This window comes from Salvelinus namaycush, chromosome 21 (assembly GCF_016432855.1).
Source record: "Salvelinus namaycush isolate Seneca chromosome 21, SaNama_1.0, whole genome shotgun sequence".
Taxonomy (NCBI): Eukaryota; Metazoa; Chordata; class Actinopteri; order Salmoniformes; family Salmonidae; genus Salvelinus; species Salvelinus namaycush.
In genome coordinates, this window is record NC_052327.1 from 27,347,496 (window position 1) to 27,370,801 (window position 23,306).

General features: G+C 45.1%; 1 protein-coding gene across 1 annotated transcript in view; it reads left to right on the forward strand.

Annotated features, from left to right (window-relative positions):
- LOC120066262 (multiple C2 and transmembrane domain-containing protein 2-like) overlaps positions 1–14,477 on the forward strand; it is a 49,661-nt gene extending 35,184 nt beyond the window's left edge. The window contains exons 21-24 of the mRNA XM_039017512.1: positions 5,868–5,977; positions 6,310–6,419; positions 10,456–10,553; positions 12,795–14,477. Of these exons, the coding sequence (XP_038873440.1) occupies positions 5,868–5,977; positions 6,310–6,419; positions 10,456–10,553; positions 12,795–12,854 (378 nt within the window). The 3' untranslated portion in view covers positions 12,855–14,477. The remainder of the gene's footprint in view (positions 1–5,867; positions 5,978–6,309; positions 6,420–10,455; positions 10,554–12,794) is intronic.
- Positions 14,478–23,306: the final 8,829 nt, after the last annotated feature.

The window sequence follows — 23,306 nt, forward strand, 5'->3', positions numbered from 1 at the left end:
GTCTGCCCAGCGGCGTCTGAACTGCCCGTCTGCCCAACGGCGCCTGAACTGCCCGTCTGCCCAACGACGCCTGAACTGCCCGTCTGCCAAGCGGCGCCTGAACTGCCCGTCTGCCAAGCGGCGCCTGAACTGCCCGTCTGCCAAGCGGCGCCTGAACTGCCCGTCTGCCCAACGCCGTCTGAACTGTCCGTCTGCCAAGCGCCGCATGAACTGCCCGTCTGTATTGAGCCTTCAAAGCCGCCCGTCTGCCATGAGCCTGCAAAGCCGCCCGTCTGCCATGAGCCTACAGAGCCGCCCGCCAGACAGGAGCCGCTAGAGCCTTCCGCCAGACAGGAGCCGCTAGAGCCTTCCGCCAGACCGGATCAGCCAGAGCCTTCCGCCAGACCGGATCAGCCAGAGCCTTCCGCCAGACCGGATCAGCCAGAGCCTTCCGCCAGACCGGATCAGCCAGAGCCTTCCGCCAGACCGGATCAGCCAGAGCCTTCCGCCAGACCGGATCAGCCAGAGCCGTCAGCCAGCCATGAGCAGCCAGATCCGTCAGCCAGCCATGAGCAGCCAGATCCGTCAGCCAGCCATGAGCAGCCAGATCCGTCAGCCAGCCATGAGCAGCCAGATCCGTCAGCCAGCCATGAGCCGTCCAGCCAGGATCCGCCAGAGCCGTCATCCAGCCAGGATCCGCCAGAGCCGTCATCCAGCCAGGATCCGCCAGCCAGCCAGGATCCACCAGAGCCAGCCAGCCAGGATCCGCCATCCAGCCAGGATCCGTCCCTCAGTCCGGAGCTGCCGTCCCTCAGTCCGGAGCTGCCCCTTATCCTGGTGCTGCCCCTTATCCTGGTGCTGCCCCTTATCCTGGTGCTGCCCCTTATCCTGGTGCTGCCCCTTATCCCGGTGCTGCCCCTTAGTCCGGTGCTGCCCCTTAGTCCGGTGCTGCCCCTTAGTCCGGTGCTGCCCCTTAGTCCGGTGCTGCCCCTTAGTCCGGTGCTGCCCCTTAATCCAGTGGGGTTAATGTGGAGGGTGGCCATTTGGAAGAGGCTACGAAAGCGGGTAGTGACTATGGTGGGGTGGGGACCACGACCAGTGCCAGAGCCGCCACCGTGGACAGACGCCCACCCAGACCCTCCCCTAGACTTTATGCTGGTGCGCCCGGAGTTCGCACCTTAAGGGGGGGGTTATGTCACGTTCCTGACCTATTGTTCCTTTTTCTTTTATTGATTTAGTTGGTCAGGGCGTGAGTTGGGGTGGGTTGTCTTTGTGTGTTTTTTGTATTGTCTAGGGTGTTGTATGGTTTAAGGGGTTAAGTAGAGTAGATGGTTTAGTGTTCAGTGTAGGTGTCTAGGAAAGTCTATGGTTGCCTGAATTGGTTCTCAATTAGAGACAGCTGGTTATTGTTGTCTCTGATTGGGAGCCATATTTAAGGCAGCCATAGGCTTTAGCTGTTGTGGGTAATTGTCTATGTCAGTGTGTAGTGGTCAGTGTCAGCACCATTTCTGTTTATATAGCTTCACGGTCGTCAGTTTGTTGTTTTGTTTCGTTCGTTGCTCTTCTCAAATAAAAGAAGAATGTATTTCTCACACGCTGCGTTTTGGTCCTCTCTACAAAGTCAAGACGATTGTGACAGCTGCCCACACCAAAAGAAGAAGACAAAAGTGTCATGTCTTTTCCTCCTTGTTCCTCTTATCTAGACATTTCCCTTCATTTTAGTTAGGCGAGGCAAGAGTTAATGGGATGTGTATTATTGCTTTATGGTGGAGAAGTGGGGAAGTGTGGAGCTGCTGCAAAGCCTCCAAGCAATGACCCCTCTGCAGTGCGTCTGGGCCCAGGAATCATATCCATAATGTGCTTAATATATTCTGTTGTGATGACCGGGGGCTACCATCATCTACGGAGAGGAACACCCTCTGCTAAAAAACAGGCCTGTCCTCCAAATCCTGTCTGAAAGCACAGGCTAATTCATGGTATGTGTGCATACACATAATACAGCTTACGCTTAGTTGCACTGCATTTGTAATCATAGCTTAGAAAAGATAACCCAGTCCCCAAACAAATAGTAATGATATGACAAGTGTGTGTTTGTATGAATAGTGAATGAGGATGTGCTGCTTTTGTTGCTTTTAATAATTCTACTACTGAATAGGATCATTAGTAGCAGGTCTTTATAATTTCACTCAACCTCAACGATTTGGCTTTTTTGTATTTTTATTCTGTTTGTTTTCTCCTTTAGATAAAAAAATAAGTATGTTTTTAAAAAGCAGGGAGTAGATTTTTCCAAATACATGTCCATGTGTTGTGGAGCTCAGTGTAACGGCTTAAACCAAATCATTCTTGTTCCTTGAAGTCCTCTCTGAAAGGTTTAACGTGAGCCCACTAAGCCCATTCACACTCTGTGAAAATGAAATATGTGCTTTCATTGACTAATTAAGAAGTTGCCTGTGTTTGTTTTAAGATGTCAGCTTTAATTTAAAGTGGCTTATTTGAAAGTCGTGTTATGGTTTTGCTGTCACTTAAATGTGATATCATGCAGACAGACCAAGCAATGTAGCTTTACACTTCATATCAAAGTGCTCTTTCAAACTATTTGGGGTTAAAGAGTGATCAGTGTTAAATTTCATGACTTCAAACGCACTATTTTTTTATTGTAGTCCTTTCGCTAAGAAGTGAATAAAGGCTATTCCCTCTGAGAAGGTTACCATTGCCACTCAAATGTTTTTTTCCCTGTTTTCCCCTGGAGGAAGGAGATATGTAAACTTCCGATAGAGCAGTTGGAACGTGAGAGCATGACGTTAAAGAGAGACGAAAGGCCTGGCTACGTTACATCAGGATAATACACAACAGATCTCTCTCTGTGAACAAATCTGTCCTCAGGGAAAAAGACAGCTTACAAATGATGTGTGGCCAAAGTGACTTCCCTTTGGCCTTAGGTATCAATTGTGTAGATGGACAATATTTATTAAATAACATTAAAAAAAACTAGAAAAGCAAAACAAGCCCATAGATCTCCACCACAATGAACAGAGAAGATAAAACAGGTCTTCTATGGCCTCTGGCTGGTATGGCTGGTCCAGGGTAAATAGGGGGGAGTGTTGCTCCTCAAGCACTGCCCAGGGGAGCAGGGGGTTGGGTAGGTGGGTTGAGGGGGTGACAGACTGAACTGAAGGGGTGCTTTCCCTTACCCCCTCAGACCCTAGTCACCACTGGGTCACCTTCAGCACACCAGCCAGACAGACTGCTGATGTCATAGTCAGTGATGTGCATTATGGGAGGTATGTAACACGTACTGCCTCTGGGAGCTGCTCACTCCTCACACGTTTGTTTGTGTATCCATTTGTTTGTTAGCTCATTTTAATATCATAAAAGAATCCATGTCAAAATCACAGGTGTTTTACATTAAGATTAACGTTTCTCTTCTTTGTGGAATAAGTCACTAGAAAATATTCAGTCAAGCTTTGAATGAATATTCAAATTTGGTTCCATTTATTCAAATTAAAGCAATGTTAAATTAACTTTTTTCAGCAGTTTATTATGCCCCACATGCCTGTGAAACCACATTTTCTATTTACCTTTGTGCAAGAGATCAAATCTGTTCCCTTTAAAAGGTATAGCTTTTACAATTTTATCTGAAATGAGAATATGATTTGACACAGGTTTCCTAATCAGTACACATTTATGATTTATGTGGTCCATCCCCACCAGTATACCCATCCCTTTCACTTCAAAGGAAGCCATTTTATTTTATTTTGTTTACCAGCAGCACAGAACAATTTTGTAGGCGGTTAAAAGGGAAAATGAACGAAGATAAATAATATCATCAAATGAGTGATGTAGTAAAGGACTTCCAATGCTCATCACTAAGGAGATGGAGGACTTCAAGGGAGATGAAAGGTGATAATCATGAGAGCGTATTGATGCATACTTTAAAGTACATATCATTTGGATAATTTTTTTTCAAATGAAACCTCAATTATTATTATTATTATTATTGTTTATTTTTCTTCGCCTAAGTCATCTTTGCCTACATCTACCTTGTGCACACAGTCCTATCTGTTCTAAATAAGAGTTCATATCAGATTTTATCAGATTTGAATCCTAATTCATGTTTAGGGGGTCTTAATCAATTTTAGACAGGCTCAGATTCCCTTTCATATCTCTAACTGATGAGGCTCCATATCCAGTGAGCTCTCATTTCCCCGTGCGCAGCTCTCTGTCCATCAGGAGCACACAGACATGGATCTTAATGGCTTTTAGCAAGCACAAACAGTTTCCTCTGCTGTGACTCAGAGCTCAGGAGAAAGAGCTAAATTAACACCTAATGTGAAGTAAATTATATGCATTCTGCATTCACATTAGACTGAGGTTGGAGGTTTTTTTGTCTCGCTGCAGACAGTGTCTCTTCTATTAAACAATGATACATAGGATGATACGCTTCAGTACTATCCTTCCCTCTTTTGTATGACACTATGGGATAGTAATCTCTTCTATAGGAAAATAGGCTACAGTATATCCCTCCCTCTCTATTGTATGACACTATGGGATAGCAATCTATTCTATAGGATGATAGGCTACAGTACTATCCCTCTCTCTCTATTGTATCATACTATGGGATAATAATCTCTTCATGGATCTCTGAGAGAGCATATTTGAGATATTTCCAGCGGCCTGGTGGGAATTGCTCTCTTCCTGTGGTTGTTGTGGAGGAGACTGGGGACTGACAGTGGGGAGTCTCGCTGCTCTGTGCTGCCTGGCGGACAGCGTGTTTTCCCAGGGGCTGCCTCATGAGACTCTGATAAAAGCATTCTGTCTGGACACTGTCACTGAGCCCAGGCTGGGGCTGGAACTGCCTTCTAACACAAACATATAGACATCCTCAAGCCTCCTGTTAGACTCCATCAGATACCTCCCCTCTCTCTCCCTCGCTCTTCTCTGTCATCATTCCTGTCATTATGTCCTCCTTTTGATGTGAGTCTTCTCAGCCCTCTTTAGCTTGCATTACTGGTGTTATCATCTCCAGCCTCTCCTTCTGGAAAGCTTCCCAGCGCTGCTTCTCCTCTGCTGTTAGCAGCACTCATCTGATCATGTCTAATTCAACTCAAGACAAGCCTGAGAATGTCAAAAAATGTTCCCCCCACACTGAAATTGACTGACACCTTCCCATACCATGTCCATCTGGTCTATATAAGATGTCTCCGTCATATCACAGCTTTTGCACGATGATATTTATGTATCAATATAAAATGAACACTATAACACTATATATACACTTTGTTGGTGATGAAGGTGGACATTGCCGTAGTCCATTCACATGATATGAGAGTTGTATATGAGTGAGAATACATCCAATGATTACAACCCTGCGCTCTGGGGTGGCTGAGCCACTTCTCCCTCACACACACAGAGAGGTGTAAGGACAGACCGACAAACAGACAGAGTATATAGAGGTGGGTGGGATAGCACAGGCAGAACAAGTCCAAACCCGCTCTATGGAGACTTGTGGGATTGGACTCCCTTACAAGTTGCACCATACATCCTCTGTCTGCTCTTCCTGTCTGGGTCATCTGGCCTGCTGCCTGATTACTGATGGCCATTTTATGTCTTTCTCATCCTCCAGTTAATCTGTGATTTAGATGTAGAGTACTTCCATTGTTTGTGGCAGACAAAAGTGGAAATCTCAGTCATCCTCATGACAGCTTTTCAACATTGAATCCACCTCATTTTCAAAAGCATAGTCTGAAGAGACATAGTTTGCTCATTATAGGCCATTCAATAGATCAATTACTCAGGATAGCACAGCAGAGATAAACTGGGCTTTGTCTGCTTCCTCAAACAATTGACATACAGCACAGTAGACCTCATCAGTGCCTTTGTATTTTTAGGAATCAGGGAAAAAGGGACTGATGGACAAAATCCATATGGTCCAAGAAATCGTCATCACTGTCCAAAGCATTTTGGATGAAATTGCATGCATCGGGGAAAGAGTCAAGAAGTAAGTTTTACATTTAAAGTTTTTGTATTTTTAGGAATCAGGGAAAAAGGGACTGATGGACAAAATCCATATGGTCCAAGAAATCGTCATCACTGTCCAAAGCATTTTGGATGAAATTGCATGCATCGGGGAAAGAGTCAAGAAGTAAGTTTTACATTTAAAGTTTTGGAAATGTTTCATAACACATTACAGTATACTGGAGTTCAATATTCTCTGCAACAGTGGGTGTATACGGCTTTGGCTAGCAACTACATTATTGATTGTGCAGTATCTTGTATCCTCTTAGTCATAATGATATTCTGACTTTATTTGATGTAATATTTCATCCACAGCACATTCAACTGGTCTGTGCCCTTCCTGTCCTGCCTGGCCTGCTTGGTTCTCTTTGTGGCAACAGCAACTTTATACTACATCCCACTGCGCTACATTATCTTGATATGGGGTAAGTTGAATAATACATACTGTATTTTGGAATGGATAGCTTCCCCTTCTGCCAAACATTGTTGTAAAAAGACAATTACAGGGAATAGCACTTATATCCATTATCATTATAACATGTTCTTCATTGAAGTCATTTGAACATTCAGCCATCCTCACATCTCTGTAATGCCCAGAGCTCAGGCTGCTAGCTCCAGAGGCCCATTGTGCTCAGAGCTCACTCAGTGGGGGATGTAAGCAGACCAGTCTGAGGCTAGGCTCAGGGTCTGTGAGAAAACAAAGCCGAGCGGCAAGGTAGAGAGCATCATGCTGTATATAAAACAGGATGTCCTTGGGCAGTGTAGGCTCCTGGTGTAAACCCTCATTATCTGCTCCAGTCCTACAGAGGAAGACAGTCGTCTCAGCGGTCAGAGGGAAACAGACACTCCTCCTCCAGCTGTTAGCCCACAACTAACTGTACTTCCACACTGCCTCCAACACAATCAATACCAAAATCATATCAAACAACAGCACTGATACACTCTCCTGACTCCCCAGTTAACCCCCATCTCTGGTTGTAACGCAAGCCTTTCATGTAGTCTGCACACATTTAGGTCCTTAGGTTCTTTGTGTACACGTCGAGGTAAGCGCTGTAGCTAGCAGTGAATATATGGTCTCATTAGAACCTAGAGGTATCTGTTTGCTTTCTAGAAAGTGTGTGGAATGCAACCAAATGGGTGGAAATAACAGTATTGAAAATTAGATAAAGAATAAACTTATATGAATGAAAACATAAGAAATATTTTGGTTGTTTGACTGATATGAAAAAGTGGTTGGGGGTGGAGTGGTGATAGGGGGTTGGTAATCTCTGCTCCGGGCTTTAGTACTGTATGTGTACTCAGAGGACCTGAGTCGCCCTTGGACACGGACTGAAATGTATGTTCTGCAGTCAGCCACCAGGCTCTGTTCAAAAGCTCTTATGGATCTTTGTGCTACTGTGCACCTGCTGCCTGCATTACAGCATTCTCTGTACTGTTGAGCTGCCAACATACAGTACCAGTCAAAAGTTTGGACATGCCTACAGTACTCATTCAAGGGATTTTCTTTATTTTGACTATTTTCTACATTGTAGAATAATAGTGAAGACATCAAAACTATGAAATAACACATATGGAATAATGTTGTAACCAAAGAATTGTTAAACAAATCTAAATATATTTTAGATTTTAGATTCTTCAAAGTAGCCACCCTTTGCCTTGATGACAGCTTAGCACACTCTTGGCATTCTCTCAACCAGCTTCACCTGGAATGCTTTCACAACAATCTTGAAGGAATTCCCACATATGCTGAGCACTTGTTGGCTGCTTTTCCTACACTCTGCGGTCCAACACATCCCATACCATATCAATTGGGTTGAGGTGGGGTGATTGTGGAGGCAGGTCTTCTGATGCAGCATTCCATCACTCACCTTCTTGGTCAAATAGCCTTTACACAGCCTGGAGGTGTGTTGGGTCATTGTCCTGTTGAATAACAAATGATAGTCCCACTAAGCGCAAACCAGATGGGATGGCGTATCACTGCAGAATGCTGTGGTAGCCATTCTGGTTAAGTGTGCCTTGAATTCTAAATAAATCACAGACAGTGTCACCAGCAAAGCACCTCCACACCATCACACCTCTTCCTCCATGCTTTCCGGTGAGAACCACACATGCAGAGATCATCCATTCAACTACTCTGCGTCTCACAAAGACACAGCGTTTGGAACCTAAAATCTAAATTTTGGAGTCATCAGACCAAAGGACATATTTCCACCGGTCTAATGTCCATTGCTCGTGTTTCTTGGCCCAAGCAAGTCTGTTCTTCTTATTGGTGTACTTTAGTAGTGTTTTTTTTTACAGCAATTCGACCATGAAGGCCTGATTCACGCAGTCTCCTCTGAACAGTTGATGTTGAGATGTGTCTGTTACTGGAACTCTGAAGTATTTATTTGGGCTGCAATCTGAGGTGCAGTTAACTCTAATGAACTTATTCTCTGCAGCAGAGGTAACTCTGGGTCTTCCTTAGCTGTGGCGGTCCTCACGAGGGCCAGTTTCATCATATCGCTTGATGGTTTTTGCAATTGCACTTGAAGAAACTTTCGAAGTTGTTGAAATTTTCTGCATTGACTGACATTCATGTCTTAAAGTAATGATGGACTGTGATTCCCTTTGCTTATTTGAGCTGTTCTTGAAATAATATGGAGTTGGTCTTTTGCCAAATCGGGCTATCATCTGTATACCACCCCTACCTTGTCACAACACAACTGATTGGCTCAAACGCATTAAGAAGGAAATAAATTCCACAGATTTACTTTTTACAAGGCACACCTGTTAATTGAAATGCATTCCCATTGACTACCTCATGAATTTGGTTGAGAGAACGCCAAGAGTGTTCAAAGCTGTCATCAAGGCAAAGGGTGGCTACTTTGAAGTATCTCAAATATAAAATATATATTTTTTAACACTTCTTTGGTTACTTCATGATTCCATATGTGCTATTTCATTGTTTTGATGTTTTCGCTATTATTCTGCAATGTAGGAAATAGTAAAATAAAGAAAAACCCTTGAATGAGTAGGTGTGTCCAAACTTTTGACTGGTACTGTATACACGACATATACAAAAGTATGTGGACACCCTTTTGAATTTGTCAATTTCAGCCACACCTGTTGCGGACAGGTGTATAAAATCAAGCACACCGCCATGCAATCTCCATAGACAAACATTGACAGTAGAATGGCCTTACTGAAGAGCTCAGTGACTTTCAATGTGGCACCGTCATAGGATGCCACCTTTCCAACAAGTCAGTTCGTCAAATTTCTGTCCTGCTAGAGCTGCCCCGGTCAACTGTAAGTGCTGTTATTGTGAACTGGAAACGTCTAGTAGCAACAACGGCTTAGCCACGAAGTGGTAGGCCACACAAGCTCACAGAACAGGACCGGCGAGTGCTGAAGCGCATAGCGTGTAGAAATCATCTGTCCTCGGTTCCAAAACTCACTACCGAGTTCCAAACGACCTCTGGAAGCAACATCAGCACAAGAACTGTTCGTCGGGAGCTTCATGAAATTGTTTTCCATGGCCGAGCAGCCGCCCACAAGCCTAAGATCACCATGCGCAATGCCAAGCGTCAGCTGGAGTTATTGTCAAGCTTGCCACCAATGGACTCTGGAGCAGTGGAAAAGTGTTCTCTGGAGTGAGAATCACGCTTCACCATCTGGCAGTCTGACGGACGAATCTGGGTTTGGTGGATACTAGGAGAACGCTACCTGCCCGAATGCATAGTGCCAACTGTAAAGTTTGGTGGAGGAGGAATAATGGTCTGGGGCTGTTTTTCATGGTTCGGGCCCCTTAATTCAAGTGAACAGAGATCTTAACGCTACAGCATACAATTACATTCTAGACGATTATGTGATTCCAACTTTGTGGCAACAGTTTGAGGAAGGCCGTTTCCTGTTTCAGCATGACAATGCCCCTGTGCACAAAGTGAGGTCCATACAGAAATGGTTTGTCCAGATCGGTGTGGCCTGCACAGAGCCCTGACCTCAACCCCATCGAACACCTTTGGAATGAACTGGAACGCTGACTGCGAGCCAAGCCTAATCGCCCAACATCAGTGCTTGTTGTGGCTGAATGGAAGCAAGTCCCAGCAGCAATGTTCCAACATATAGTGGATAGCCTTCCTAAGAAGAGTGGAGGCTGTTATAGCAGCAAAGGGTGGACCAACTCTATATTAATGCCCATGATTTTGGAATGAGATGTTCGATGAGCAGGTGTCCACATACTTTTGATCATGTAGTGTATTTTTATGATGATACATATCAATGCCCTGTCCATACAACCCCACCATCTTATTGATATACAGATTCAATTTAGTTCCTGGTGATCAATTTAATACCATCACAAGGTGCAATTTCTCATACAGCGGTGAAAGAGCTAGGGATGGGGTCGCAAGATTGTTTTCTCCTTGTAAAAATATGCAGGTCTCGATGACACCTTTATTTATTAATGTGTCCTTGTTTTCACAGGCGTTAACAAATTTACCAAAAAGCTACGCAGCCCGTATGCCATTGACAATAATGAAATACTGGATTTCCTCAAGAGGGTGCCATCTGATGTTCAAAAGGTAAGGGTTCAATTTCACATACACATAGAGGGAGGGAATTCCCTGAAGATATCTGCATTATTTGCTCTAACAGTATTCTCAAGTGTTGGGGAAATATATCCTCTGGCTTTGTTTGATTATTAATGAACTCACGCGTTTAAAGCACCCCTGGCCCAATTATTTCTGGCGGTGGTTTGATTCAGTCGCCCCGTTGCCTGGATGGGGTCTGCTCTGATCTGTCCTCTGCCATATCGCTCCAGCCTTGTCCCTGATTAGCAGTTTTGTCTCTGTGATAAAAGCACTGTGGCGACGGGGCCTGTGATTGGCCAGGGGCCGGCGGAGGGCCCCTGACGTCTGTGGCTGGTGTGACCAGCTCTGTGTCAGCTTAGACACTCTGACGTGGCCCCCGCCACATCAGGGTGGGGGAGTCAATTAATGTAGTCGTGAGACCTGGCCATCCTGCTGGCTGCCATATGTGATCATATATTAGCCATGGCTGATATGTCATTTGCCGTTACATCACAGGGCTGGTAGCAGATAGCTGCCAGGGCAGGGTGCTGTCGGGGTACGTGGTACTGGGTGTTCATATTGTTCTCTCTCTGTTCTGTTCTCTCATTGAGAGAGGCTGAGTGTGGGCAGGAAACGGAGCAGCAAACAGTGCCTTCCTCTCCCAGGTACAGTACTCCACAAACAGTATTCAGCTAGGATACGTGACTGTCTGGTTCTAGAAAGACAATGAACCCCAGTCTCTTTCTCCACTGCCCCCTTGATGTTGTCACTCTGAGAGTTATTGCCAAATGTTCAGTGATGTTGGAGAGAAGCCTATGTGATTTTTTTGGCTGAGTAAGTTGGCAAAACAACAAGATGAATACATTTAGTTTTGCCATATTTTATGTCTCACATCTTTTATGTGACACATTGTTAAAGTTTTAAAAATGACTCCATTGGGACAATACTTTTTAGTCTAGTTTACAGATGAACTATGTCATGGATGATGGGTACATAACAAAACAAAACATTCATAATGACTCATCAGTAGGTAAAGTTTTGTGAATAATAATCTGCTGAACAAGACAAACACAAGAACCATAACAATAGTTATTACCTTAGAACTCCAACCCTTAGATAGGCCGAGGTATGGACACAGTCTAGCCATATTACAAAGGCTGGAAACAGGCTCCTGTCTCACAGCAAAATTACTTGGCAATTAGTGCCTGTGCAAATCTACAAAGCCCCCCCAAACCGGGACTTCTGACAGGAGCTTGTCTGTCCTGAAATAAGAAGCATCTGTTAGTTCTAACAGTTTCATGTTCTGATGCAGACGGCAGTCACTTTGTTCCCTCATTCATTCCATCTCCCATTCTAATAATCAGGGTTTGGTAATTAGTATGGATTCTCTACCTTGATTCAACAGAACCATGTTATTGTTGTAGCAACAACAAAAATGCTTTTGAAAGCAATTTTTCTTCAAACTTCATTTTGTCAAGTTTCTAAATCTTTTTCCAACTATCAATTGGTTTCGCATTATTGTTGTTTTGATTTATTTTTGGGGCCTGTTACTTTCACTAGAGACTACAAAAATTGGACAAAGATATTTTAGATACTTACAGTTTTTCAACCATTTGCCATAGTAAGTTCCAATTTGGAAGTTTAATTCTAGACTTTCAGCCTTGATTTCTGTTACAAATATGTTTGGACATGTAGGAATCTGTGTAAATCTGAAATCTTTGATGTTGAGCATAATTCTGCAAACATAACTGAAAGGAAACTGGGGTTTAAAGTTAAAATGTCAAAGTGGCAGGTCTCTTTTCTCGGATGAAATCAAAGTCAACTTTTAGTTCCCATTGAAGCATGTAAAATTCGACATCCCATTGATGCCAGTTGCTACTCTAGTTAAGAAACCCCTGGCTGAGGCTATTCTTGGCTTCGTACAAAGTTTTCTCCGAAAGGACACAACTTGCAATGAGCGATTATGCAGTTTTACAACTCCCTTACTGGCAGGTCTTCTCAACAGTTGATGTCTGCTTCTAATATTGCGATTGTGGCGGAGGAGGGGGGAGTGCGCTGGTACGGAACCCTTGACTTCTCAAATCCTTCCTCCCTGTGATTAATCCCCTCTGCTCCTGTGTTTAAAAAATGATTCATTACAGGCAAGCCCGCCTCGCTTTCCCCTGCACCAGCTCTCCTCGGGGGAGCCATTACCGTGCGCTCCACTGAGCTCAGATTACCTGCCTCCGACCAAACTCCTGTTTGTTTTTACAGGTGCAGTACAGCGAGCTGAGAGCGCCCAGCGTCCAGAGCCCGCCACGGAGGAGAAGGTAAGCCCCTCGGACATGCTGGATGAAAGGCCTGGGCTCCTTTTGAAAATGGCACGGCCCAGTCCGCTACGATGGCAACGCTCCAGTGCCAGCAGAACCTGCGACCCCTCACCGCCTGCTCCCCCCTCTCCCGTGCCCCCTGCTGTGGGGGTGCAGTCAGCCGCTCTCCCGTTTGTGTGTCTGCCACCCCCCTGACAGGGGCTGTGCACTGCACCGGCTAGGGAGGCAGCACATGGAGCTGTCAATCACAGAGCCAGAGACGCCGTCTGCCCGCATCCATTCATGCATTTTAGAAAAAGAATGAGAGCTAGAAAGTTTGGTTTAACTCAGACCTCTGCTGTTTGGCTTTTATTGGTTTGAGTAGTAAAACTGAACCGCTGCAATGCTTTGAATCATTTACATTTTATTTTCATATAAGGGCAAATTGGTAAATGTAATACTGTAGGTGTGCTAAATCCAGTTAACACTTTGTACTTACATTCCTACCAATTTAAATTGATCTCTCAAATATAGACTTTAGGTAAAGTATTACGGGCATTCATTTTTGTATTTTTATGGCTCTCTTTTTATGTAGGCCGATGCTCATAACTGTTTACTACAAAGCCTTTTTATATTCAAGGTGCATATAATTATTTTAATTTGTAAAATCAACTCTGTACAATCCCTTTGATCAAATATTTTGTATTATGAAGAATTTATTTTCTGAACAGATTCAAAGATAAGTTAGACACATGTAACTTTGATACTCTAGTGCAACTTCTCACGTTTCCTGTTTTGATGTCTTCTTATTTGTCAATTCTCAAATGAAAATGTGATAAATTGTAAAACCTAGAAAAATCCAATCTCAAACTGTAGTTGTTCCACAATGATTTTCTTCCTAACTGCACTGGGAATGGATTACACCACTTCTCTCCCTGAATACACAGTAAATACATCTGATTACACAACACACCCATTGGAACAGAGCTCATGCATCGGCCACCGCTGTGCCTTGGTTACCGAGCTCACATCAAAGCCCTGTATATTGGTCCGGCGCAGTGGCTAATGCAGTGCTTTTGTTGCCTTCTCACAATAAAAGGGTCCAAATGAGCGGGCGCTCATCTCACAGAGAGTACTCTTCATCTTCAGCACTTAATGCTTCACGTTTCCACTAAAATCACCTCAACTACCAAATGTTGGCTACACACACGGGATAGTCTTTCTCTCCATGATGGAGTTCCTGGAAGAGTAACATATGCTTCCTACTCCATCAGACATAATCCTCAGAGGGTCTTTCACGGTTTACTTTGAGGCATCTTCAAATTATTCACAACGATTAGCCTCAAACATTGATGTGATGTTACTTAGAGATGATTATTGGTGTGTTTAGAAGATTGTTTTAGATCTTATATGTATTAGATTTGAATGTGATGATTTTCAAACAGTTTTATCCTTGATGGGCCTACATTAACTGGCTCTTTCATTGCCTTTGACAAATGACTCTCTGGGAAATCAATTCCTCATGATATTTCCAGACAATGCACATATTGGATAAAATCCTTATGTAATATTTCTTGCTCATGTACCAGTGGAACATTAATCATATAACATGTTATCAGAGTTCTTAGAGTCCTTTTTGTCGTTGGATCTCCACACCTTTGAAATAACTTATTGTTTAGTTGGTGTGTTCTCAGTTCTGCTCATTCAAAGAAAGAGTAAATAAATAAACTAGTAACACTTAAAAATAGCCCTAGTTTGAGCAGAGTTTTGGCTGAGGCGAGCCCTGGACCCCAGCACTGGAAGTTTGTTCTAGCTGATTGGTGTGCTGAGCATCCCAGTCGGGCGGGAGGGCGGGTGATCTCCTTCCTCTGCAGTAGCACGCTGGTGAAAGAGCATCTATCTGTGCTTTGTGAAGAGTTTGATTGGCTCAGGGGGACCTGGTGGAGCCCCAGGCTATCTCTTTTGACAGGCTGATAGAGACATCACTGGGCTCTCCCAGGAGCTGCCACCAGGGGTCCATTTCAAAGTGAGGGGGAGTGGAGGTGACCCTGAGCTTCTGACGAGCTAAATCCCACATACAAGCTGAAACCCTGCTGCATTCTGGGCTCCACTGGGGGTGGGGTGGGGGTGGCATGGAGGAGGAGGTGGGGTGCCCACAGAGAAGAACCAATGAGGTGTCCCGACAGGTGAAACCAATTAAGCATCACTCCCGGGGTACTGTTAATCATCATATTTTAACACACTCCAATACTGCTCTCTCACACATACAGTGATGTGCTCTGCAATATGTTTGATCCTAGAAACTCTTGTTAGGATTCAAAACTTATAAAAAACTTGTTCAAAAAAATACAAGACAGAACTTTCCAAACAGAAATATAACTTCAGCTTGTTACTGGTGCATTGTTTCTGAAAGAAATGACCAAATAACTATTAAGTGACATTTTGTCTTGAAGTTACAACCACTACCTGTTCCATAATGTTTGACATGAATATCGTTGGCTAATATTGATGAATTGAGCCTGGCTCTGGGGACTTCTGGGAACTAAGAGGTTGGAGCTGTCATCAGTGGAGATATTATCAAGGCAAATGACATCATTGGTATTAAGAGAGGTCATGGTGAATAGGCTGTCTGCTTCCCAGCTGTCAAGTCACTAGCACTGAGCTTTTGGGCTTGGACGCCCTCTGTTAATGTTAAGTCATTCATTCAATGAGTTAAAGACAGGATATAGACAGGGTTAGGACTGCCATAGAATTCTCACCTAGCATAATGTCTCTTTCCTCTTCATAGAGAGGTAATCATATTTAAGAAATCATTTATAAATCGATTCCCTCTAGGGAAAAGCCCAAATCTCAGCAGATAAGTCACCATGCAATCTGGTCCCTGAATACATTAGAAACTCCCTGGATGTTTTACAAGCTTGCTAGTAAACATTTCAGCCACATAGCAGTTAACATTGCCTGGATCATATTTTTTTCCACTAGTTGTTGTTGTTTTTGTGCACTGTGTGGCAGTGATGTCTTCATCAGTCTGTCAAAATGGAAGTGCCTGCAGCTGTGGTGGATCCCCCCAGAGCCTGTCACACTCCTTGTTTCCATGGTAGTCCTTCAGGCAGCACCACAGGCAGGCTGTGCGCAAGGACCCCTACAACCTGTTTTTTCAGCAGTCGCTCCTGTGATGTGCAGCCCTGAAGCGGGCGTCAAACTAGCAAGCGCAAACACAGAGAACACTGATGTGATCCCTTCTCTCCTTCGCAGGTGTACCGCCCTGCCTTTCAGATGATGCCAGCAAAGGCTTCATTTTATTATGCCACTACACTCTGCACCTCTTTTTAGTAATTGTTACATGAGTGATTTCGTGATGGTTCTCTGACCTCCCATCATGGAGACACTATTTTACCACAGTGTCGCATAGTGACAGAGGCACTACTCTTGGTTATACTTACAGGTGTCAAATCTCTTTGTTTATAGCTATTTGTTCTAGTGGTACCAATTGAAAAACGGGCCAATGAGATTAGCACTAGTGCCCTGAGTCTGGGCTGCCTTGAATTAAAACGGCAGAGGTCATGGCCTACTCTAAGAGGACCTTGACACCAATAAAGTGGAAGGCTTACCTGGAATCAACTCAGTAACGACATCCAAATGACGGGCCAGATTGTGGTGCTACAGTCCCAGATTGGTCTCCCTCCATAAGCATGTACCTGAGGAGACAGCATGTGGAGCTTTTGAAAAGACATCCAGGCCTATATTCAGGTGCAAGTTTGCTTTGTAGGAGTCAGTTTATCCTCCAAGTCAACTACAAAAAACCATGCAAATAGATTTTATACTGACAGTGTCGTTCGTTATTCAAGAACAGACTCTAATGACAGGAATACTAGAAAGTGCAAGAACAGGGACTGCTATGGTCTCTAGGATAAGGGGTGGAAATATGACTGCTAATGGTGGCTGTTTCCAGAAGTCATGGTTTGGTAATAATTTATACAGTGGCCCACTGTACTCTGTGGTGTAAAGACATGGCAAAAGCCATAATTCTTTGTAACATATCAAAAATAGAGGGTTTAAGAGCTTAAATTAAATCATTGGCCTTTAAAAGCATCTCTCCGAGGGGCAGCCTGCATTAATAAATTCAACTGATTCTGCTTTAATATTATTCAGAGTGCATTAAAATGAAGCGAACAGCTGGGATCACGGCCGGTCTCTGGAGCATTGCCTGGGCCGTGAGTGGTGGTTGAATGCAAAGCATGTCAGAGGCAGTGCGGTGGCCCAGCACGGCCCTACGTGCTGGATGCAGGGCCACAAGGTCTCTGTTACAGGTGCAGGCCTGACAGGCACTGCTCTAGGATCAGGGGATCCTGACATGGGCCTCAGGATAGCTACTGTACTGCCTACCTTGGAACAATGTCACATGAACAGAAACCAGGGCCTTGCAGCCAATCAGGTCAGACCGAATTGTTACTGTTGCTGAGAGAACCTTCAAATGGTCAGTAATTCAAAATGTTATTTGTATTGCAAGCTAGGACATTGTCATCAAGATGCCTCTACACTGGTTTCAACTTTATTTTCTTATTCTTCAAGATAACTTCCCAAGACTCCCCGAAAAACAGTGCCAATTGCTACTGAGTTTATCCTGGTTAAACAAATAAAATTGAACTAAAGCTCTACATCCTTGACAAAGAACCTTGAACATATTTGTAAAGCCTTTAACTTCTTGTGTTACCTCGATGCTCTGTACTTAGTGTGAGCGTCAGGCAACAATGCACAAAATAATCTAACTGCATATTTCATTTGAATTAACACTGAATGCAATGTGAGTCTGAGCCTCCTGAGGAAAGAGAACAATATTTGGTTTGATAAATCTACTAAAGCCACTGATAGTCTCGCCATTGCAAACCCTGGAAGAAAAAAATATATAAAATCAGGTATCAGTAGAGATAAGAACAGATCAACTTTTGTTTCATTGAAAGAGGGAGGGGAAAAACACATTTCCACAGTGGTGGCACATGGATGACTGCAAAAGTGTTCAATAGGAATAGCCTTTCATCAAGGACACCGTTAGGACACCTCTGACACATTCTATAGCATCAGAATAAATATGTATACGCAGTCCTTAGGAAAGAGACACAGCAGAATTACAAAGTGAAGTCATGGTGGGAAAATCTAGCGTGATAAAGAAGCCCAATCTGGAGCTGATATATCTTGATCTGCTGTGAATTTAAAAGAAGCAAAATATTAATGTAATGAACATGATGGGACACAGAGAGCTGGTTTCAAGCACATTGGGATCTGGAGAGTGAGCTGCGTTCAGGAGATCTATGTGTTTGAGACTGAGTTGGAGGTCCGTACCCCTTCCAATCCACCAGGTAGTGGATGCGACCACCCAGGTGCTTGGAGTCAAGGAGGGCTTGGACGGAATAAGCCGGTGCTTCGCCAACGTCAAACGGAGGTGCGCCACTGGAGGTTGGAGAGGGCTGTACCTCACAGGCTTAAGAAGGGACACATGGAAGGATGAGGAGATCCGGAAATGGCGGGGCAACTGGAGACGGTAGGTGACAGGATTGATGTGGTGTGTTATTTTGAAGGGACCAATGAACCGGGGACTGAACTTTTTGCAGGGGTCACAAAGCCAGATGTCCCGGGTAGAGAGCCACACACGTTGCCCAGGGTGGAAGAGTGGAGTAGGTCGGTGATGCCGGTCAGCGAACCGTTTCTGGGAGAGGGAAGCTTGATGTAGGTGCCGATGTGCGGTCTCCCAAACCTGCTCACTCTGTCAAAACCACTCATCGACGGCAGGCACACTCGGGGGGTTGGTATCTGAAGACACACTGAAAAAGAGTGAGATTTGCACCAGGGAGTTCTGTGCGTATTCGGCCCAGGCTAGATAGCGACTCCACTCGTGTGGTCTGTGGGTGCAGTGTTGGCGAAGGTACATCCCTATTTCCGTCTGCCCGTTGGTTTGGGGATGATATCCGGAGGATAGGCTGATGGAGACCCCCAGTCGGTCGCAGAAGGCTCGTCACACCCTGGAGACAAACTGGGGTCCCCGATCCGAAATGATGTCATCCTATACAAACGAAACACCTGTTGAAACATGCACTCGGCCATTTCCACGGCATTAGGTAGATGAGTCGGCACATCTTGGAGAACCGGTCCACTACAACTAAAATAGTAGTGAATCCCGAAGAGTCTGGCAGATCAGTGAGGAAATCCATGGCGATGTGGGACCATAGTCTGTGTGGTGTAGGTGAGGGCTTGAGCTTACTGGTAGGTAGTTGGCGAGGGCTCTTTGCCCATGCACAGACGGGACAGAAAATAACGTAATCTCAGACATCTGCTGTTAGGGATGACCACCAGAACGTGCGTGTCAGCAGCTCCATGGTCCGGGTGATCCCGGGATGGCCAGAACTCAGCGAGTCCACAAGTCCCTCCACAAACTGAGTGACCCCATTAGCAGAAGAAGAGCCGGGATACCAAACTGCCTTTTGATAATATCCAAGAACGTAGAGGGGCTTACCCAGGCAGAAGTGGAGGGGTTGTGGTCACCACTTCATGGGGGGTGGGGGGGTGGGGGGGGGTGAATCAGACAGCTATTGAGTAGTTAGTTACTCTCCACAATAGAGGCACCGGTTTTCACGTAACCTCCGATGTCTCTCGGCAGGCGTGAGAGTGGCGTGGCCGAGTTGCATGTGTTTGGGGCTATTAGACCGTGGTGGACGAGAGAAGGGCGTGGAAGACTCGCAGGCCATGGGCGAATGTATAGGTCTGCGGTCCACCAGTACGTTGCCAATGGATATGGACATCCTGATGTATTGGTTTAGGTTCGTTAAATCTCCTCTGCAGGCCAGTTTGGTCTGTAACTCCCAATTAAGACCCCTCCGGTAGACTAAGGAGAGATGGTCCACTGCCGGCAGCCATGGTGCGGAACTCAAGGGCATATTCAGTGGTGGAGCGACGGCCCTGTCGCAGCTCACAAATATAGGTCCCCGGTGTGACGACCTGAAACTGAATGGTTGAACACCTCCTTGAAGAAGGCGTGGAAACGTTATTCAGAGGACAGATCAGAACTTTGAGCGGCCCACAGGGTTGTGACCCAATCCAGAGCTTTGCCTGTGAGTAGGGAGATGACGAAGTCCACCCGGTCTTTGTCAGAGATGAAGTCAGCGGGGTGATGGTCTATGTACAGGTTACATTGCATGAGAAATCCTTGACATTTCCCTGGGGAGCCGTCGTATTTATTAGGCATGATATGGGGGGAGATGAACGAGAGGAGGCTGTGGCACCTGATATCGGTGAAGCAGGAAGGGACTGGCGAAGGAGGTAGCAGAGTTCATCGATTCGTTCCTCCTGTCGGGCTAGACGTAGCTGCAACTCCGCTGAATCCATCTGTCGTTTTTGGTGAGGTATTCAAGCACAGGGCACAGCAGGTGTTTATTTGTAAAGGACCACAGGAGGAGGCAGGTAGCTGGGTCCAGGGGCAGGCAGAAGGTCATACACAGGGGATCCAAGAAGGCAACAGTACAGTCAGGGAAAATGCTAGTAGCGTCGTCTGGGAGATCAGGCAATAGGTTGATGACAGGAAATCCGATAGGCTAAAGTACAGGCAGGGAATAGGCAAAAGGCATCGTTAGTGAGGCAGGTCAAAACTATGATACATAATTCACAGCCCAGAGCAAGTATATTTAACCAAATTAGCATACACTACACATTTGTAATATCAACAGCCACACAATAACACACTGACACAAACATAATATAGCCATACTATTTTCATCTATTAGAGTAACCAACGGTATTTCAGGAACTACCTCGCATATCTTCAATCAATGTCTTTATTCAAAGCTACTTGTGTGTTTCACGCCTCTCCGCCTTCCCCAGCACAATGCATACTTAATTTGGCCTTGGATATTTTCAGTTGGTTTATCCTCTTGTCTTGCTTATTAATTTGATGCTTGAATCAAATTGTAGAATCCTAATAAGCATAGTGTTATAGATGATGTAGTGCATCACTTTAAATCTGACCAACAATGGTCCTTTTCAGTTTCTGAAATGGACACCATGTAGTAGTACAATCAGAGTGACACCATGCAATAGTACTGTCAGAGTGACACCATGCAGTAGTACTGTCAGAGTGACACCATGCAGTAGTCCTGTCAGAGTGACACCATGCAGTAGTACTGTCAGAGTGACACCATGTAGTAGTACTGTCAGAGTGACACCATGTAGTAGTACTGTCATAGTGACACCATGTAGTAGTACTGTCAGAGTGACACCATGTAGTAGTGCTGTCAGAGTGACACCATGCAGTAGTACTGTCAGAGTGACACCATGCAGCAGTACTGTCAGAGTGACACCATGTAGTAGTACTGTCAGAGTGACACCATGCAGCAGTACTGTCAGAGTGACACCATGCAGTAGTACTGTCAGAGTGACACCATGCAGTAGTACTGTCAGAGTGACACCATGCAGCAGTACTGTCAGAGTGACACCATGCAGCAGTACTGTCAGAGTGACACCATGTAGTAGTACTGTCAGAGTGACACCATGCAGCAGTACTGTCAGAGTGACACCATGCAGTAGTACTGTCAGAGTGACACCATGCAGTAGTACTGTCAGTGACACCATGCAGCAGTACTGTCAGAGTGACACCATGCAGTAGTACTGTCAGAGTGACACCATGTAGTAATACTGCCAGAGTGACACCATGCAGCAGTACTGTCAGAGTGACACCATGCAGTAGTACTGTAAGAGTGACACCATGCAGTAGTACTGTCAGAGTGACACCATGCAGCAGTACTGTCAGAGTGACACCATGCAGTAGTACTGTCAGAGTGACACCATGTAGCAGTACTGTCAGAGTGACACCATGTAGTACTACTGTCAGAGTGACACCATGCAGTAGTACTGTCAGAGTGACACCATGCAGCAGTACTGTCAGAGTGACACCATGCAGCAGAACTGTCAGAGTGACACCATGTAATAGTACTGTCAGAGTGACACCATGGAGGAGTACTGTCAGTGACACCATGCAGCAGTACAGTCAGAGTGACACCATGCAACAGTACTGTCAGAGTGACACCATGCAGCAGTACTGTCAGAGTGACACCATGTAGTAGTACTGTCAGAGTGACACCATGCAGCAGTACTGTCAGAGTGACACCATGCAGTAGTACTGTCAGAGTGACACCATGCAGTAGTACTGTCAGTGACACCATGCAGCAGTACTGTCAGAGTGACACCATGCAGTAGTACTGTCAGAGTGACACCATGTAGTAGTACTGCCAGAGTGACACCATGCAGCAGTACTGTCAGAGTGACACCATGTAGCAGTAATGTCAGAGTGACACCATGTAGTAGTACTGTAAGAGTGACACCATGCAGTAGTACTGTAAGAGTGACACCATGCAGTAGTACTGTCAGAGTGACACCATGCAGTAGTACTGTCAGAGTGACACCATGCAGTAGTACTGTAAGAGTGACACCATGCAGTAGTACTGTCAGAGTGACACCATGCAGCAGTACTGTCAGAGTGACACCATGCAGTAGTACTGTCAGAGTGACACCATGCAGTAGTACTGTCAGAGTGACACCATGTAGCAGTAATGTCAGAGTGACACCATGTAGTACTACTGTCAGAGTGACACCATGCAGTAGTACTGTCAGAGTGACACCATGCAGCAGTACTGTCAGAGTGACACCATGCAGCAGAACTGTCAGAGTGACACCATGTAATAGTACTGTCAGAGTGACACCATGGAGGAGTACTGTCAGAGTGACACCATGCAGTAGTACTGTCAGAGTGACACCATGCAGTAGTACTGTCAGAGTGACACCATGCAGCAGTACTGTCAGAGTGACACCATGCAGCAGTACTGTAAGAGTGACACCATGTAATAGTACTGTCAGAGTGACACCATGGAGGAGTACTGTCAGTGACACCATGCAGCAGTACAGTCAGAGTGACACCATGCAGTAGTACTGTCAGAGTGACACCATGCAGTAGTACTGTCAGAGTGACACCATGCAGCAGTACTGTCAGAGTGACACCATGCAGTAGTACTGTCAGAGTGACTCCATGCAGTAGTACTGTCAGAGTGACACCATGCAGTAGTACTGTCAGAGTGACACCATGTAATAGTACTGTCAGAGTGATACCATGTAATAGTACTGTCAGAGTGACACCATGGAGGTGTACTGTCAGTGACACCATGCAGCAGTACTGTCAGAGTGACACCATGCAGTAGTACTGTAAGAGTGACACCATGCAGTAGTACTGTCAGAGTGACACCATGCAGTAGTACTGTCAGAGTGACACCATGTAGCAGTACTGTCAGAGTGACACCATGTAATAGTACTGTCAGAGTGACACCATGGAGGAGTACTGTCAGTGACACCATGCAGCAGTACTGTCAGAGTGACACCATGTAGTAGTACTGTCAGAGTGATACCATGCAGTAGTACTGTCAGAGTGACACCATGCAGTAGT